The 18,733-nt window shown below is 39.3% G+C and overlaps 1 protein-coding gene and 1 long non-coding RNA gene across 2 annotated transcripts; both read right to left on the reverse strand.

Moving 5' to 3' along the window:
- Nucleotides 1–1,446: 1,446 nt before the first annotated feature.
- LOC119416650 (interleukin-17 receptor E) lies at nt 1,447–15,772 on the reverse strand. The gene is made up of 14 exons (XM_037683836.1): nt 15,767–15,772; nt 15,649–15,715; nt 12,259–12,401; nt 12,113–12,166; nt 11,945–12,011; nt 6,998–7,170; nt 6,867–6,914; nt 6,743–6,788; nt 6,512–6,663; nt 5,656–5,671; nt 4,612–4,667; nt 4,468–4,519; nt 4,231–4,338; nt 1,447–2,488 (listed from the first exon to the last, which is right to left on the reverse strand). Exons 1-14 carry the CDS (start codon nt 15,770–15,772, stop codon nt 1,596–1,598), a joined length of 1,881 nt encoding a protein of 626 aa, XP_037539764.1. The 3' UTR covers nt 1,447–1,595.
- A 98-nt stretch (nt 15,773–15,870) lies between these two features.
- LOC119416779 lies at nt 15,871–17,077 on the reverse strand. Its single transcript, XR_005187117.1, has 3 exons — nt 16,988–17,077; nt 15,976–16,076; nt 15,871–15,881 (listed from the first exon to the last, which is right to left on the reverse strand). It is a non-coding gene; the product is annotated as an uncharacterized LOC119416779 (long non-coding RNA).
- Nucleotides 17,078–18,733: the final 1,656 nt, after the last annotated feature.

The raw sequence follows: 18,733 nt of genomic DNA on the forward strand, positions 1-18,733 counted from the left end.
AGCCATCCTATTTGTTAAAAAAAAAAACCTGCAGTATGACTTTTTATAATTGTTTATTGTTGTCGTTGTTGTCCATTGTTGTCATCATTCTTTGTTAAAATCAGGTCTCTCTTGTAAATGAGTCCTCGAGGCTCAATGGGATTTACCTGTCTAAATAAAGGTTGAATTGAATTGAAATCAGTGCTTTATCACATTCATACAATGATGGGACACACAGAGGCAATGAGGGGTTCAGTGCCCAGGGACACTTCAGCATGTGACTGCTGGTGGAATCGAACCCCCATAGTAAAACTGTGTCTGAGGCAAGAGGGTCTGCTCCTCAGCTTGTGAGGTCTTTAAGATTATTCTGCCTAAAAATAACATTAAAGCTCATAAAATACATTTAATGACACAAGGATATGGACAAATAACACATGATACATGTAAATATTATTTAATTAAAGACACGTTTTTTGTATCAAAAGCATTTTTTTATTGTACATTCACATTTTCTATAATGCTGACAGTGTTAGGCTATTATATATGTCTTTAAGAGCAGAGCAGATGGCAATCACATCTGGGCACGGATCCAGACAAGGTCCAAGTTTACAGTTTGAAGCTGCTTTGCATAAAGATTTCCGTTGACTTTGAATGCATCTCTAAAATTAAAAATTAGGAAGGTCGTGAGGACGTACCACCTCAGACCCGTTTGTCTTGTTCTAATGCAGTGGTTGCAGCTCCGGTCCTCGAGGAGCACCATCCTGCAGGTTTTAGTTGTTTCCATGCATTGACACCTGTTTTGAATGAACGGGTGATCGGCAGGACTCAGGTGTGTTGGAGCAGCAAAACAACTAAAACATGCAGGATGGTGTTCCTCAGGGACCAGGGTTTGGAACCATTGCTCTAATGCTCTGAGATCTTTGTAACTGCTGACTTGATTGTTTCAATAATACTGGCTTTTACTGTTTGTCTTTGCAAAACGAGGCGTCGCAGACTTTGATTTTTTTTTTCCTTCAATTTACCAACAGGAGGTAGTAAAAATAGTTTGTAACAGGGCTGCAGACACACAAACCTATTAGGCTACATAACAAAACATTCAACACATGAGCACACAAACTGTCGGCTCATGTTTTTACACGCTGTCCACTAAACAAGAGACATTTTTCACTCCATATCTGTGTTTAGAAAGTCCTATGCAAATATGTGTGTTCCAGTGAACAGCACTCACACAATTTATCACCTGTACCATCGCAGCATTTGAAAACATCAAATGAGTTGCACGAAGAAAGTGAGGCGATCATTTGCAAACAGATTTCCATAATGGTTAGCATATTTACGCAGATAAGGCAGGTGTCTGCTAGGCCTTCAGTCACGAAAGGCAACATAATAGGAGCTTCTGTTGGAGGCTGAAAGCACGTGAGAGGACGGCGTGTTTACCTCTCCTTGACATGCAAAACAAGTGGGGGCAAGTAACGAATAGTTTTAGCAAGCAGCCTGGAGGCACTTGGCGGCGACGCACACCAGCTCCTGAGTTTCAGGGATCACGTTTCCAGCTGAACAAGAGTCTGGTATGTGAAATGCGAGAGGAAAGCTTCCCGGTTCTCCATGGTGACTGCTTACAGGAGCTCCTGCTCCTGTTCGCTTCTTGGCAACGCGAGCCGGCTCTGCCCCCGATCTGATGTCATTTCTGTTGATGATGGGCCACGTTTTGCCTCATATTCCCGCGTCTGAGGTAGGACCATTCGCAGCCTTCGAGCTAGCTGACGTGCTAGCCACATCGACATCACTTTAGAGAGGAGTCTATGTCCGCAGCTCCTGCTAAACTCACTGCTTTTCATGCCTCTCACCTCTGCCAGCTCCTGTAATAAACCACTGAAATCTTGGGGTAAACAGTAGCGAGGGACCCCTCTGAAGGCCTTCGGGATGTCCCTGCTGTGGCAAAGACCCTGGAAGTAGACGATGGCAACATCTTTACCTTTGCCCTCCTGCAGCGCTCCTTCTAGAGAGGCCAGAGCAGCCATGAACACAGGCTCCATCACTGTAGATGGCTCCTTCTGTGAGCACCAGTCTTTATCCTCAAACAATGTGACGCAACATTTTCTTCCTGATGATTTCTCTTTTCTCCATTTTCCTTTCAGTTTTAAATTCTCTTGTGTTGCTTCTCTAATCCTCTCATGGTTCAAGTTTGCTTCATTCTTATCCATGCTTCCTCGTTTCATCTTCCACCTCTCGTAGCTCCTCCTGGCCTCGGGACTCCAAAAGATCAGAACTTTCCCCTGCGCCTTGCAGACAGCGTCCCACTGCCCGTACAGCCAGGGAATTGGACCCAGATCTGCCACACTGGCCCCAGTCCCAGTCTGCCTTTGGGAGTTTTGCTGCCACAGAGCTGCATGCACCGTGGCACCCAGCTCTCCCTGAAGTATTGAGGCCAAAGCACAAACAGCGGAGATATGGATGGATTGATCGGAGGAGCACACCAGCAACACTGGCCTTTGAATCATCAGCAGACCTGTGGACGTAGGAATAAATCAGATGATGAGGGCATGCATGCACTCAAAGACACAAATATTGTTCAAAACTAGAGAAATTTCATTTCCTGCAAAAATGCAGTGTGAACGCTAATCGCAGAACTTGTTGAGAAACAGTTGGAATTAGCTAAAAAAAGCATGCTGAAATGTAGTTGAAATAGATGAACAAGCCTAAATCAGCAGAAGAAAGCAGAAAGAACATATTTAATGAAATTAGTTTAAATATTCAGAAATAAGCAGAAAAATTAGGAAAGTAGCTTAAAAAAGCTGAAATTAGGGAAAAATGGCTGAAAAGGTAGCTGAAAGACAGAAAGAAGATTAAACTAACAGAAGGAAGCGGAAAGAGCTGAAATGAGCTTAAAAAGGTGGAATTAGCTGAAAAAGCTAAAATTTGCATAATAACAGGTAAATAATAGCTGAAATAACTTAAACTAGCATGACTAAACTGAAAGGAGCATAACAAGCTGAAATTAGCATAAAGAGGTTAATTAGGCTGAAGTAGCAGTAATGATCACAAAAAATCTGAATTTATCTGAAAACAGCTGAAATGAGCTAAAAATGCTAAATAGGTAGGTGAAAAGGTAGAACAAGCTTAAATTAGCAGAAGAAAGCAGAAAGAACACATGTTTGCCCAATTTGGCTGAAAGAAGCAGAAATGAGCACAAAGAATTATTATCTGAAAAAAGCTGAAATTAGGGAGGAAAAAAAAACCAGCTGAAAAGTAGCTTAAAAGCAGAAGGAAGCTTAAATTACCAGAAGGAAGTGGACAGAGCACAATTTTGCTGTATCAGGCTGAAAAAAAGTTTAAATGAGTGCAAAAAATGTGGAATTAGCCAAAAAAGATAAAATTAGCAGAAAAACAGCTACATCAGGGGTGTCAAACTCACTTACAAAAGGGAGCCAAAATTAAACCATTTCTCAAACTAAAGGCTGGTTTCAGATTCTACATTAACTCAAGTTAGATACCCAACATCTTTTCTTGGTTGTAGGTTCCTCAACAAAAGTTTGATTGGTCTCATTTGACATTTTCTGTTGCATTTTTACATCATAATCTAAGATTACTGAAAAAATACAAGTGATAAAAAGTATTTTACATTTAAAATATCATCTTGGGGGCCAGATAAGATGTCAACGAGGGCCACATTTGGCCCCTGGGTCTTGAGTTTGACACATATGAGCTACATAGTAGCTGAAACATGCAGAAAAAGCTTGCACTTGCATAAATAAGCTGAAATTTGCAAAAAATTGTTAGAACAAGCAGAAAAAAATATTGCAGTTAGCTGAAAGAATCTAAAAGGAGCACAAAACAGTTGAAAAAACAGATGAAAGTAGCTGAAAAAAGTTTAAATTTGCACAAAGAGGCTGAAAGAATCTGAAGCAGAACAAAATGTGAAAGGAGCAGTAAAAGGTTATAAACAGATCTAAAGATATGAAGGATGTAAAATGAGCTAAATTCATTGACTGTGAGAAAAGTGGCAGAAAAGACTAAATATTTCAAAAAGCTAAAGTTGCACCAATAACAAAACTCACAGCACCCTTGTGAAAGAGCTGAACATTTTGATATACGAGTTGTTGAAATGGCACAAAAATACTGGAACGAGAAAGACGCCGAAAAACGTACGGAGGAAAAATGGATCTCGATAATGTGAATGCTTCATCAACATTCACACAATAAATGAACCAGCGAGTCAAATGTTTTTTTGATAAGGAGATCAGAACTCACCTCCAGTTCCACTCCTGGTGGTCCGGTGGAGGAAAAGTCCAAATAAAGCAGCTAAGACTGCACATATCAAAACTGCTGCTGCATAAAGGCCCCACCTGTTGTGTGTGTCTGGAGAAAACAAACAGCAAGTTCATGTACTTTGAGGAAACTGCACATGCACTCTGCTGTAAACTGGCAAAAGCAAATGGGTTGATGCACTTATTAAAGCTAACTGTGCAAACTTTATTAATGTCTTACAGTCCAAGCACATAATTCTTCTTCCATTAAGAGCAGGATCTGACTGCCACACCTGCAGAAACAGCAATTGAAATTTGTAAAAACATGACACGCAGAACCACCAAAACATTGTCAGTCATGCGAAACCTGCCGTGTTTTCTGTACCTGCACACAAAGCTGCTCTGTTACGCCTCGAACAGGCACACTTATCCGTTTATCGGCTGCCGTTTCTGTCTGTGGAAAAGGTCAGAAAGGTCACAAGCAATCTTTATTGCAATTTTAAATAATCCTGAAATAAAAATAAAGAGTTTTAGAATTAATTATAAAGAAGTAACAAGTATATATATCAAAACAACAGAATACATTTGAGTGAACCAACTGGCATAAGCTCAACACAAATATTTGCACCGTCCTCTAATATTTGTTTAAAGAAGACACTCTGGCTTCATGGCAGACTCTGAATGTTTACTCAAGCTACCTCAAGGTGTTGTACACCCACACTCCCAGCTCCGTTTTATAATCATAAAAAGTTCCATCTTTCAAAAACAAGTCAATAAAACTTAAATAAGGACTCCTAGCTTAAAGCCAATTACGATTTTCCATTTGATTTGATTTTTTATTAATAATTTCAGGTTGTTTAAAATTGCAGGTGACAGGCCAGACCAAGAGTGTTTTATGTTACGAGTATGACAGAGAGCAGCAAGGAGTGAGCCGGGGGGGGGGGGTGTCTTAGAGAGTGGTTGGCGACCTGGTCTGGACCCATGGGTCAAGTCCAAATGAGCTACATGTGATTCCAGCTTTCCTGTGGGTCCACCATCTGCCACGAGGATCCCTGCAGGTCAGGTGCTTGATGTCACAGGCAGCAGCCGAAGGTGCTGACTGTGACTTACCAAAGCTGTCTCTTGGGACATGGACCGTCACCTCTGGTGGAGAAGAAGCCTGAGCTTGTTCATGAGGTTGAGAGGTACAGGGACTAGATGTGAGGCTCACCTCAACACATGACATGGGTACTGGAACCAGTCTACTCAAGAGGGGCTGGGCTTTATTCAACTCTGGAGTTGCAGGAGGAACTGGGCTGGTGTGGACCTACATGGAGTTTTCCCTGGTAGATGAGATGGTAGACTGCCTGCACTTGGTGGGGGCGGGGGGTGGCCGGGGGGCTTTGACTGTTGTGTTTGTGCCTATGAACCAGTCAGCAGTTCAGAGTACTCAGACTTCCTCCAGTCTTTAGCGTGTGTGTGTGTGGGGGGGTGTGCTGGATAAATGCTTTTAGATGTGCTTGTTATTTTTAATATCCTCCTGACACTCCAAGGAGCTTAGCCCCAACTTTAGTTTCTGCAAAACGACTTTGCTCTGGACAGTCTTCTGGTTTCATAGTCTATATAATGTCCTCGTTATATAAACTACCAGAGGCAGGAAAGAAGCCCACAGCATGAGATAACCTCCACTGTGTTCTACAATAGTTATTTTGACAATAGGCTTAATTGAGCTATCCATGAACTAACTGACCTGCATCAGGTCTTTCATTGAGGTTTTCGTTCATTCAAGGTTGTTTATTGTCATTTGCATTCACATGTGGTACATGAGGTGGAACAAAATTGTGTTGTCCTGACGTGTTGTCCTTCTTGATCAACATCCAAGTGGATTGTTCTGGTATTTATTTATTTATTTTTATTCATTAACTTTTTATTTTATTTTATCATAAACTGTTAAACAATGTACATTTTCCATGTTTAAAATTTCACCAATTCAACAAAGTTCATGCTGAATAATCCAGGTTTAAAAAAATCCAACAAAGTCAGGTCATCTGGGTGGTTTATTTATTTGTTGAAATGTTTCGTTATTCATCCAAAGGACTTCATCAGATTGAGGAGACACAACAAACTCTGTCTCACAAACAGCACACTCACATAGTGGGCCAACCAGTTTGATGGTGATAAGGAGGATACCTGGATTATTGCGCATGAACTTTGATGTTTTGAACCATTTTGGCCAAGTAGTTTACTTATCCCCACATGTATGTTGTTGTTTTGTTTTTTTTAGTATATTGTGTTTCTATACAAACCATTATTAGTGAGTGAACTGCTCCTGCAGGTGTACACCCCCCCTCTGTAAGGACACAAAGCTGGGCTGAGAACTTTGCTGGCACACTGGAGGTAAGAAGCACCGAAATGCTCCGTCTGCCTGCTTCAACTGAAGTTTCCCAAGATGTCATTTCTGTAAGAGACAAAACAGAAGAAAAGGTCAAACAATGAAAACATTCATATTTTCTGTCAGTACAACGAAGCTGACTCACCGTTTTGGAAAAGGCAAGAGATTCTGGAGCTGCCTTGTATAGAAAACTGTAAGGCAATAAGTAAATAATTAAAATAATAAAGGACAAATTGATTCGTTTCTGTGCTCACATGACTGAGTCTCACCTGCACACACATCTTAGGATGTCTGTCCACATGAATCGTGTTAAAATCCTGCTCAACAGAAAAGCTCATTAAATAAAAACAATTCAGATAACTATTAATAACATGTAGCACCGCTGCTGATTGGACCGCACATTTCCATCCATCTTCTCCAGGGTGGAGTTGAGCAACGGGATGCAGAGATGTTCGTGTTGCTCCCAGCACAGGGACGCAGAGACGTTCAGCCCACTGGAGGGACACCTGTAGCTCCAGTTCATGTACGAGTTGTGTAGCTTCACTTCAGATGTGCTCAGAACATCTCCGGCATCTGATTTATTACAAATACACGTGTTAAAGCGATAAAAATGAAGCACTGTTAAACAGTTAAAGTATTAATAAATAAAAAAAATCTATAAATACATAAAAAGTTATTGCTTATAATGTAAAATATGTTCATTTTTGCTAAATGCAGGAAATAAGTTGCTTGTATTTAGTTGTTGTCTGATTCTGCTCAAGTTGCAAAGAATGAGGCATGGAACATCACGTTTAGTATTATCTTGATAAAAATATGTGACGCGCCACGGGAAAAGCAGGAACAAGTCGCGCACGCTCAAACTGAAAAAAAGCAATAAAACATTAAATTTCTGAGAAACTAGTAAAAATCGATTTTTTTTTTTTTTTTGCAAAATATACTATTTGAAGTTATGAAGAAACCATCCCATACTTTAAAAATACAGTTTTTGAAGTTTTTAAACTGGTAAATTTTGTTTGAATTCAGCTTGTTTTCAGAGTAAAAAGGAGCTGGCCGGGATTTGCGTATGGGGGTGAGGAAACTCACAGCGGATTAACATGCGGACTTTGTTTGGCTGGTTTCTGAGGTTTTCACACTGTTTGTTACTGGTTTCAGCCAATAATATGCAGATTTGAAAGAAACACATGTGTACTTAAACAGGTAGGCTTCTCGTGCTGTTGGATTTCTGTTTTTGAAAGAAGATGGACTTTCACAGCAAAGATGTCGCCCCATCAAAGATGGAAACCAGCCCACGTCTTGCACAGAGATGCTCCTTCATGAAGAATATGGTGAAACTAGATGTTTTTTTTTCTCCTCGTCTCTTGAAATTTGTTGTCCATTTTTCTTGCAAATATTTTGAATGTGTTTATATTTATTTTGCAAAATAAATAAAAAGACTGAGCACACCTAAACCACATTTTCAAGGTTCTTTATTGTCTTTCGCATCATATGTGGTACATGAGGTGGAACAAAATTGTGTACTCAAGGTCCCAATAACAGTTATACCCCAAAGTAGCAAAAATATAAAGTATAAAAAAAGGATCTAAGATAAATGCTAAACACTAATGGGGGAGTGGTGGTGCAGAGGCTAAAGAAGGTAAGCTTGTGATTGGAAAGTCGCAGGTTCAACTCCCCAGACTGACATCAAAATGTGGGTGGAAAAGGTGAAACACCCACACCTGCCTCCACCCTCATTTACCCCACTCTGGGCCCTTGAGCAAAGCCCTTAACCCCCACCATCTGCTCCCAAACAGGTCTCTCTTAAAAAAGAGTTCTCGTGACTGAGCGAACCATCGCTTTTTCAGCTAATTCCACATTTTTGTCTCTCATTTCAACTTTTTTCAGCCTAATTCATCAAAAATGTGCTCTCTCCACTTCCTTCTAGTAATTTAAGCTTTGTTCTGATTTTGTTGCTGCTTTTCAGCTGTTTCTTCCTGATTCAGCTGTTTGCAGATACTTTCCGCTTCTTTTAGACCAGTTGGGCAAACGTGTTATTTCTGTTTTCTTCTACTAATTTAAGCTTGTTTTACCTTTTCAGCTACCTTTTAGCATTTTTAGCTAATTTCATCTGTTTTCAGATAAATTCAAGGTTTTCATAGTAATTTGATACTTTTAACCTAATTAACTTCTTTATGGTAATTTCAGCTTGTTATGCTCCTTTCAGTTTTTTTTCTGCTAGTTTCAGCTTTTTCTGTTATTTCAGCTACTACTTAGCTGTTTTATGCAAATTTGAGTCTTTTCAGCTAATTCCACATTTTCATAGCACATTTCAGTTTTTTTCGCTTTTTCGGGTAGTTTAAGCTTCTTTCTGCCTTTTCAGATATTTTCAGCTATTTTAGTTTACTAATTTCAGCCTTTTTTTTTTTAGCTAATTTCCTAATTTTTGTGCTCATTTCTGCTAATTTATGCCTAATTCAGCAAAAATGTGTTTCTGCTTTCTTCTGTAAATTAAGGCTTGTTCTTTTCAGTAGTACATTTCAGCTACATTTCAGCATGTTTTTAGCTCATTTCAGCAAATTAGTCAGCAATAAGCATTCACACTGCATTTTGGCAGGAAATGCAATTTCTCCATTTGTTTTTACTAACTACAGCAAAACTGGTCATGACAACATGTAAGTTTATTTCTTACTGTTTGTGCATTAAAAAGAGTCAATCTAACATTACTTGGCTGAGCTAGAAAACAAACAAACAAACATGGTTGACAACACTGCAGGAACGTACTGCTTCTTGCCATAAAAATGTACAAGTGACCACAAATTAAAAACTGTATCTTTTTACATTTATTTTTTGTTCCCAACAAATTGATAATTTATAGTATGTTTCATGTTAAAGCAGAACTGCTACTAATATTAAAGGCTTAAAGCAATAGTCCAGTTTATTTTAAGATGGGGTTTTGTGGAAACAGTAAATATCTTACCTGTTGTAAATAACACTTGTTTTAACAGACTCAGACTGGAGAAACATTTATTCTGACCAGGCTGAAAAGCTAACTATTAGCTTGTACAGGGCTAAGACTAAATTGTTATTTTCGTCTAACAACTCCACCCTCATCTATCTAATACAGGTGACATATTGATTGTTATAACCTTTTCACAGAATTCCTTCAAAAAATGCTGCTTAATGTAAAATTGTATTTTGTCTACTAAACATTAACTGCATTTGCCTCCTTTAGAACCAAAGCTGAGTTAAAGTGACAGTCTTACTCATTTGAGCACAAACAGACTCGTACGTCTTATTATCTCTCAGGACACGTTCGAGACTATAAATAATCCGTCTGATAACAAAGTGTGTGGTTTAAAGGTTTAAACCTTATCTTTAATAACCATGACTATACTAGTCTAAAAATAGATCACCCTCCTGCATTTTGTTCGGTCTGCCCTGTTGACACCATCAATATGAACCAAGGCAGTATAAGTTAAAATAAGTTGACTGCTTTGATTATGATTCAGTCAAAAGTCTTAGAGAGAATCTGAGAACTGGCAGATTTGCTAAAAATGATTCCCTTCTCGTGCACAGCACTCTGATTTTTTAGATCCAAGCAGAACTAAAAGATGGTATCAGCTGTTTTATGATGTCTCTGCAGCACTTGGCTGTGTTCTGCATGACTTTTGGACCAGATGAGTTACTGTCAGGGTTTGCTAATGAAACAGGACAATAATGTTTTTGTGCCAGTGGAGGGCAGCAATGGTGCAAGCATGAACTGTTCACCGTGAAGGACGCAAAACAGATTTAAAGTAAGCTATACTTCAAGATGCTTCCATTGAGTATATTACTCAAAAAACAAAGTTTTCAAGTATATAAATGATGTGTGGTAAATTATAAGGTCTATAAAACATGTTTTTGTGTTAAATAACGTGTTTTGTCACTCTACATTGCTTCTCAGCTTGCACCACCGTTATGACCAACAACATATTTATGAGCCATATGGGACCATGTCTTTAACTGGGTGTGGAAGATGTACAGTTATCAGGTGGAAGCACAGGATTGTTCTGCCTGCTGCACCAAGAACTCTGGGACACCAAACTATGTTCTCCTCCACCCATCAGATGTCTGTAACCTCGGCAGTCGGTACATTTCATTTCATTATTTGCTCACCTAATCATTGCAAACATGAAGTGACTGTAGTACTACAACAGTAGTACTACTACTTTCTCTTGTAACACTTCAAAGTATTTTCATGACAGTAACAGCATGCTTATTTATGTAGCCATTTTGTGACTGACTTTAAGACCCTATAAAATTAGAAAGCAGCAATTATTGTAAAATTTGACCTTATCTAACATTCTTGGAATAATGGGTGATAAAAGAAGACTTATTCAGATCCTGTTTATTAGCTTTTTTTAACAAGGCAAATCCCACTGAGAGGCTGTATCTTGAATGATGCAGTATCTATGTATCTACCTCACAACCATAATTCAATCTCAATGTCACTACCTGCGCAATAACCTGTCACACAACCTATGTAGTATATGGTAGTTATGTGTGTATATATATATATATATATATATATATGTATATATATTTTTTTTTTTTTTCAAATTCATCCTACTTGCACCGTTATATTCTACCATGTTGTTGTTTACTCTCTCTCTTTAGGACGTTGTAAATATAATTACTTTTTTTCACTTTTTGGTACTTTGTTTTTGTACACTTATTGCATGCTTTAATATTTCTTGTTTGTTTGTTCTTTGATTTTTTTAGCGAGTCAACTCGGTTCTTCTCGTCCTGAACGTTTCATTGTACTGTTAACCCTGTGTTAACCTGCATATGACACATGAACACAACTTGAACGTGATCACAGATCACCTAACATGCGTCTTGATGTTACCAACATTTGACGTGTGGAGCAGAACTAATACCGTCCGTGTTTTTGGACTCTGGGAGGAAACCGGAGTACTCGGAGAAAGCCCAGGCAAACACGAGGAGAGCATGCAAACTCCACACTGAAAGACCGCAGGTCCAATCCCAGAAACTTCGTGCTGTAAAGTAACAGTGCTGACCACTGATCTACCGTGCTGTTGATGCAACGTGCTGTGAAAGGCTGATTCTCTTATTTGATCTCATTTTGCTAGAAAGCTTGAGAAATACCTAAATGGGTCAGATTTTGGATTTGTTTTACAAAGCAGGGCAGTTTCCTGTAATACGTGGAAAGTGGAACACCCTTCATCACGTCGTGCTTCACCACAGACTCGTACATTTAAATTATCGAGTTCCCTTTGAAAACAGAGGAAGGCTTCTGTTTTTCTGCACTTCAGGCTTAAAATACAAGTTTGAGTTGTTTCTACTGACATTAATCCTCTGCCACACTCACCGAAGACGGGTTCGTCTTTAAACGGGCACTTTTTGTGCCTGGTTGCATCTCTGTACGTGTAATACACCTGTTAGTGAAAACACACAAACTATAAGCATTAAAAACAGGCATCAAAACTATTTATAAAATAAAAAAAATCACTTTTTCCAGAATCTACTAAGAGCTCACCTCTACACAGGTGCAAGGAAGCATGTGAGAGATGTTCAGAACAGCTGACTTGAACTGTAATTTAACAAACAACAAGGTTACAAAAGATGAATCATTGCAACTTGAATTCACACAAATGTGCAAAATAATAAGATTTAAATGCTTACTACTGATAATGGGCGTGACCCCTGACAGAGTGCAAGATTTTGTTCGTAACAGATTCGGACGTTGACTTCTTGATCAGCGTCAACAGAGACGGCGACCGTTTTAGACCACCTGTCCACTGAAAGGCTGAACTCTGGTCGAGGGTCTGAAGTCACAACAAACAAAAATAAGCAGAATATGAGCTTTACTAGTGACAGATGTGATAAAAAACACAATTTAGTTTATTGTTTCCATCAAGGGTGCCCAACACATTGTCCCAGTCCTCAGGTAAACCGATCTGGGTCCAAATCACAAGATTGCGAGCAACTCCCACTCCTCACTTCCACAAAGACCAGTTCATCAAGCAGAATGACGCACGTCACCAGTTTTATAGACTTCAGGAAAGAGTCATGACAAACAGTCTCTCTAAAATTAACTCATCTACAAAAGAATAATGAAACAAAACACAATTTCCTAACTGAACTCCTGACCAAGATACAGGATGAAACTGGTGTTCAAACAAAAAGGGCCCTTTTTCTCCCTTCCTCCTGCAATTAGTGCTCACCATTTACAAAAGGTGGCTACATAGGTGCAGATACACAAATCTATTTACAAATCTCAAACAATGACACAATCTTTTCAAATACCAAACAGATCAGAACGTCTAAACTTGAACCAGTTGGCTCTCTGTGGAGACCGCAGGGTGGGGTGTCATCTGCAGGTGTTATCAAAGGTCCAGGTCCTCACTGGTTCAGACTGCAGGCTCAAACAAGACACAGTCCTACCTCATCCAACACCTAAACACACGCTTGTATTTCTATCCTTCTTAGGACATGCATTTGTGTGTCGTATTGCACATCTGATCTCACTTTTATTTTTATGATAACAGAAAAATGCATCTGCAGCCTCAGTGAAAACATTTTTCATAACCTCGCCGTCGCTGAGAGACGTTTAGACGTTTACAGCTGCAGAAAGAAAGGCTCTGCAGAGACTGGTGACGGCTGCACAGAAGCCTGTTGGAGTCAGACTCTAAACCATAACAGACATCTACACCTCCAGATGCAGGAAGAAGGCCACCTGCATCATGAAGGACCCCACTCACCCAGCACACACACTTTTTGCCCCGCTCCCCTCAGGAAGGAGGTGTCATGCTGCGGTGTGAGGTTGAACCAGAGTGCAGGCAAGACACAGGAAACTCAAGAGGATAAAATAACAAAAACTATTTATTTACAAAGAAACACCAAATACCACGAGGAGAGCTCACAATAGGAGCAGAGGCAGACAGTGACACCATAGGGAGGATAACCCTCGGACAGGGAGACAAAGACAAGACGTAGGATTCATAGGGACACTGAGGGGTAAACAGGAAGTGACAGGTGGACGGTGTTAGTTAATTATCAGAGGGAACGTGTGACAGAGCAGCCACAAGGAGGAGATGACACACAGGGCAATAATCCTCACAGAAGGTTTATTTCAACCAGGCAAATCCCATTGAGATCACAGATCTCTTTTGCAAGGGAGGCCTGGGCCTGAAGACACACCAACATGCATGTTTTTGGTCTGTGGGAGGAAACTGGAGTACCCGGAGAAAACCCACACAAGCACGAGAAGAAGAAGCAAACTCCACCCAGAAAGACCCCCGGTCCAACCGGGGATTGACCTTCTTGTTGTGAGGCAACAGTGCTAACCACTGAGCCATCGTGCTGCTGAGGTTGAGGAGCATTAAGTGTAGAACCACTGAGGAACAGCTTCTACCCTCAAGCTGTTAGGCTCTTAAATACCTAACCAGGATCATCATTGTGATGCCACTTTAGTTGGTGACGTTTGACATCTGTGCTGCTGATTATCTCATGCTGCTGATTATCTCATGCTGCTGATTATCTCATGCTGCTGATTATCTCATGCTGCTGTATTCATTCATACCCATCTGTTCACCACAGACTCATGTTAGGACTGCTGTTGTTATGTCATATTATTTTACATTATTATGCTTAGCGTATATCTTAGATCTTTCAGTGTACTGTTTGACGTTCATCTAGTGTATATCTTAGTTTATATCTTAAATCCTTATTTACTGTTTCTTTTTAAACTTTGTACTTTTGCTAGTTTTGGGTGTAACTGGGACCTTGAGTACATTATTTCGTTCAACCTCACCTCGTGTACCACAAGTGATGTGAATGACATTAAACTTGACCTGAAGGTTCATGTTCAGTCATCCAGGTAAAAAAAATCCAACAATGTTTCGTCAGATCATCTGGACAGTTTCTTTTTTGTTGTTGTTGTTGACATGTTTTGCCCTCCATCCAAAGGGCTTCATCAGTCTGAGAAGTCACAAACAGTTTTCCCCACTAAGCAGTACACTCCTATAGTGGACCAGCCAGTTTGCTGGTGATGAGATGGTTTCTGGGGGCTGTCCTCATGAAGCCCTTCGGATGGAGGGCGAAACGTCTCAACAACAACAAAAATAAATAAATAAACTGTCCAGATGACCTGACTGATCATTGTTGGGTTTAGTGTTTGGTGATAACGCGGCTGACCCGGTCGGTGTTGGGTCGGGTGAAGATCATCTGCCAACTGGACTTTCAGGGCTTGTAAAGCGGCTTTAGCAGGGACATGTCTCACAGTGCACCGTCTTGGGATTCTGTTCCGAGTTATTCTTTTTGGACACGGGCGCTCTTTCTTACCAAATACAACAATCGGACTTCACATTTGAGAAAACAATAAAAAAACAGTCCTCACACTCCGGGGTGAAACTTAATGTTTCTGTTTGCTTGTTGTGCGTCAGTCATTTCTGAGCAATGAGAACACAACTGTCACTCATCATCACCCCGCCCATATGGAGGCCTGCACAGGTCAGGTAACTTCTGTTGCTAGGCAACTGCAGCAAAAACTTTATTTTCCTTCCTTTGTTGTTGTTGTTGTTGTTTTTCTGGACGGTTCAAGTGCATCCAGCAGGTTGAGGGAGTGCAGGCATAAACATAACCCTAAACATTGATGGATTTAAAAATAAAGAGCTGTTTTCTCCAAATCTCATAATCAACCAGAAACCATTCCACAGTCTACTGGTCGATTATGATCGATGTAACGGGCACCCCTGATTCTGATACCTACATCTTCTAAAACAAATTACTTGTAGTGACAATTCATGTGGAATATGTAAACTGCATTTGCTGCATCCAAACTGGATTAAAAATGATTCAAAATTTATGACAAAGTCGTTTTCTACCTTCAGATTTTTGTACGTTTTATTCCATTAAAGGATCCAAACAAGACACTTAACTTTTACTTTTATATGTTTTAATTCCCCATCTTTAACTAGATTATGACACCTGATTCTTACATCACGTCTGTGCCAGGCAGGAGCGCTCACAAAGTCAGATTAGGTCAAAGAGCAAAGAATTAAAATACTTCACCTGCTACTTTATAAAACTTGGTGCAGTTTGTGTTGTATGACACAGAAAAACTCTTTCTGGCTTCAGCCTTGAAACAATCATAGTCCACCTTTCACAGCAGAATAAAAACACAGATTACTGTCATATGAAATTATCCTGCGGGGCTTTATGATTCATAAAAAAAATTATCATCTTACTCGTGCATATGGATGTTTGGAAAGCCCGTTACATGTGACTTTTTCTGCATTGTAGATCTGTAATACGGGAAATTAAAAAAAAATCATGCAAACATTAGCTGCAAACTCATAATGACATTTTAAGCATGCTCAGAACTGGTACCAACAGAACCTGAGGCTGGTTTGAACGTCCCCTCCAAGTAGGTCTGAGGATCATTTCATACTTTGAGCGGAGTCCCACTTCAATCCTCCGGGACCAATTTGGAAGGAAGTCTGGAAGGAAGACATGACACTTTTAAGAGACTTTGTCAGATCCACAGAAACATCAGCTGCTTCATTATGGAGAACAGAACGTGACAAAATTAAATAAATAAACACATAATAATGAAATGTATTGTTTAAATATTAAATACATCATTAAATATACAATTAAAATGATTAAATACACAATTAAATTATTTATTTCATGATTTATTTATTTAATGTTGTCACATTCCACCCTCGTGTGTCACCATGAAATGATGTTAACTGTCAGTCTCACTCGTCAAACTCAGTGGGCGGGACCAGGGCGGGGCTAACGCTGATCATGTGAAATCCATTGCTTTGGTCTGAAGTCAGTTCATACATGGAAGCTCCCTCCATGCAGCTCGTAAAAGTGTGTCTTCTTCTTTACAGTCATGGTATGAAAAAAGGTTTCATCCAAATACACGTAAACACAATAATTTAACCGCTTCTTAAAGTTTTGGATTATATTTTCCTGCCTGTGGATCAACCCATCATTATCAGCGGTTGATTTATCTTCGTTTGCTGTGAAGAGCAGCCAATCAGGTGTCAGGGTTTGTTCATGACCCGCCCTAGTCCCGCCCACTGAGTTTGATGAGCGAGACTGACATTTAACATCATTTCATGGTGTCACTGGAGGACGGAAGGTGACAAAATTAAAGAAATAAGCATGAAATAAATAATTTCAAAGGTACATTTCATTATTTAATGGTGTATTTAATAATTTAATTTTATATTTAATGATCTAATGATGTATGTAATAATTAAATGATACATTTAATTGTTATATTTGTATTATGTATTTATTTATTTCATTTAGTCACATTCCATCCTCCATACTTCATAGATGATGAAGTGTGCGACAACACAACGACATTCAAAGACAGACTTGCATAACGTACCTCTAGTCTTCATCCAAACACTAACCCTGATGCATTCAGTGTACCCTTCCCGGGTGTGTTTAGTTGGGATGGCGGTCAGTTTTATATGACACTGTTCCTCAGGAAGATCTGTCCACACAGAGAAGAACATCAGTGCAGCACAGGGTCGAAACGTGAAGCAGAGCTTTTCATGGGAGAAGAGTTACTGAAATGATCAAACTCACCACTTGGATTCACCATCTAAAACAAGAAGAAAACAGACAACACAGTTTATATACATATTGTAAACAAAGTGTGTTCCAGTAAAGTTATTGAGAGGATCTGTGTGTGTTTGTGTAATTCTTGTGTCTTCTCCTCAGTGTTTCTCCCTCTTGTAATCAGCTCCTGTCTCCCGTCACCTTTTCTCCTTCCCCAGGTGTTTGTCATTGTCTGCTCGTTAGTGTCTGTATAAGTCTGCATCTCTGTGTTCTTCTTTGTCTGGGCATTGTCTTATATGGCGTTATTGTTCTGTCTTCCTCTGTGTCATCCCTGAGATTGTGTAAGTTTGCTGCACGCCAGCTTTTGTTTTTTTTTATTAAAAAATTAGGGATGCACGATATTGGATTTTTGGCCGATATCCAATAAGTCGATATGCCGATATGTTAAAACTTATTTGGTCAATAACAGATACCAATACCAAATATTTTTCCCTAGACCTAATTACAAAGACTACATATTTTTCTCTGTTGTGGAGTTAAAAAACTACATTTCTCTGCATGGTCTTTGTCAATTTGGCCTGCTAACAAATACAGATGACAAAAAGGGGGCTGAAAATGATGCAACACTTCAACTTTAATGTCAAATTTATTCATGACATTTACTCTCTAACACAATGACAACACTCGAACAGTGCAAATGTGTAAATTTGAACAAATCTAAACTCAACGGCGCACGTGACATCATAACATTGTTATGGTGCTGCAGGCATCCTTGTCATACAAAAACAATCTTTACACACACACACACACACACGTGTATATATATGTGTATATATGTGTATATATGTGTATATATATATATATGTGTGTATATATGTGTGTATATGTGTGTGTGTGTGTGTGTGTGTGTGTGTGTATATGGGTGTGTGTGTGTGTGTATATGTGTGTGTGTGTGTGTGTATATGTGTGTGTGTGTGTGTGTATATGTGTGTGTGTGTGTGTGTGTGTGTGTGTGTGTGTGTGTGTATGTATATATGTGTATGTATGTGTATGTGTATGTGTATGTGTATGTATATGTATGTATGTGTATATGTATGTATGTATGTGTATATGTATGTACGTGTATGTATATGTATGTATGTATGTATATGTATGTACGTGTATGTATATGTATGTACGTGTATGTATATGTATGTACGTGTATGTATATGTATGTATATGTATGTATGTATGTATATGTATGTACGTATATGTATGTATGTATGTACATGTATGTATGTACGTGTATGTATGTATGTACGTGTATGTATGTATGTATGTACGTGTATGTATGTATGTACGTGTATGTATATGTGTGCGTGTGTGTGTGTGTCAGCGCCTTTTATATTGGTGAGTTATTTTGATGGAATGGCCTATGTCCAATAGTTAACTTTATCGCTAATTTTGGCCGATACGATACCATGCCGATAATATCGTGCATCCCTATTAAAATGATATTCTACTTTAAATCCTGGATTCTCCTGGGTTCTCTTTGATGGAACATGGGTTCTACCAAACTCCAGAATCATAA

This window comes from Nematolebias whitei, chromosome 11, assembly GCF_014905685.2.
Source record: "Nematolebias whitei isolate Nwh7 chromosome 11, NemWhi1, whole genome shotgun sequence".
NCBI classification, from domain to species: domain Eukaryota; kingdom Metazoa; phylum Chordata; class Actinopteri; order Cyprinodontiformes; family Rivulidae; genus Nematolebias; species Nematolebias whitei.

What these genes read in the sequence shown, in the direction of transcription:
- LOC119416650 (XM_037683836.1), bottom strand. An exon ending in GGTCACGCCCATTATCAGTA is followed by an intron (nt 12,167 to 12,258) that starts GTAAGCATTTAA and finishes GTTAAATTACAG; the next exon opens with TTCAAGTCAGCTGTTCTGAA. An exon ending in AAGAATTATGTGCTTGGACT is followed by an intron (nt 4,339 to 4,467) that starts GTAAGACATTAA and finishes TGTTTTCTCCAG; the next exon opens with ACACACACAACAGGTGGGGC.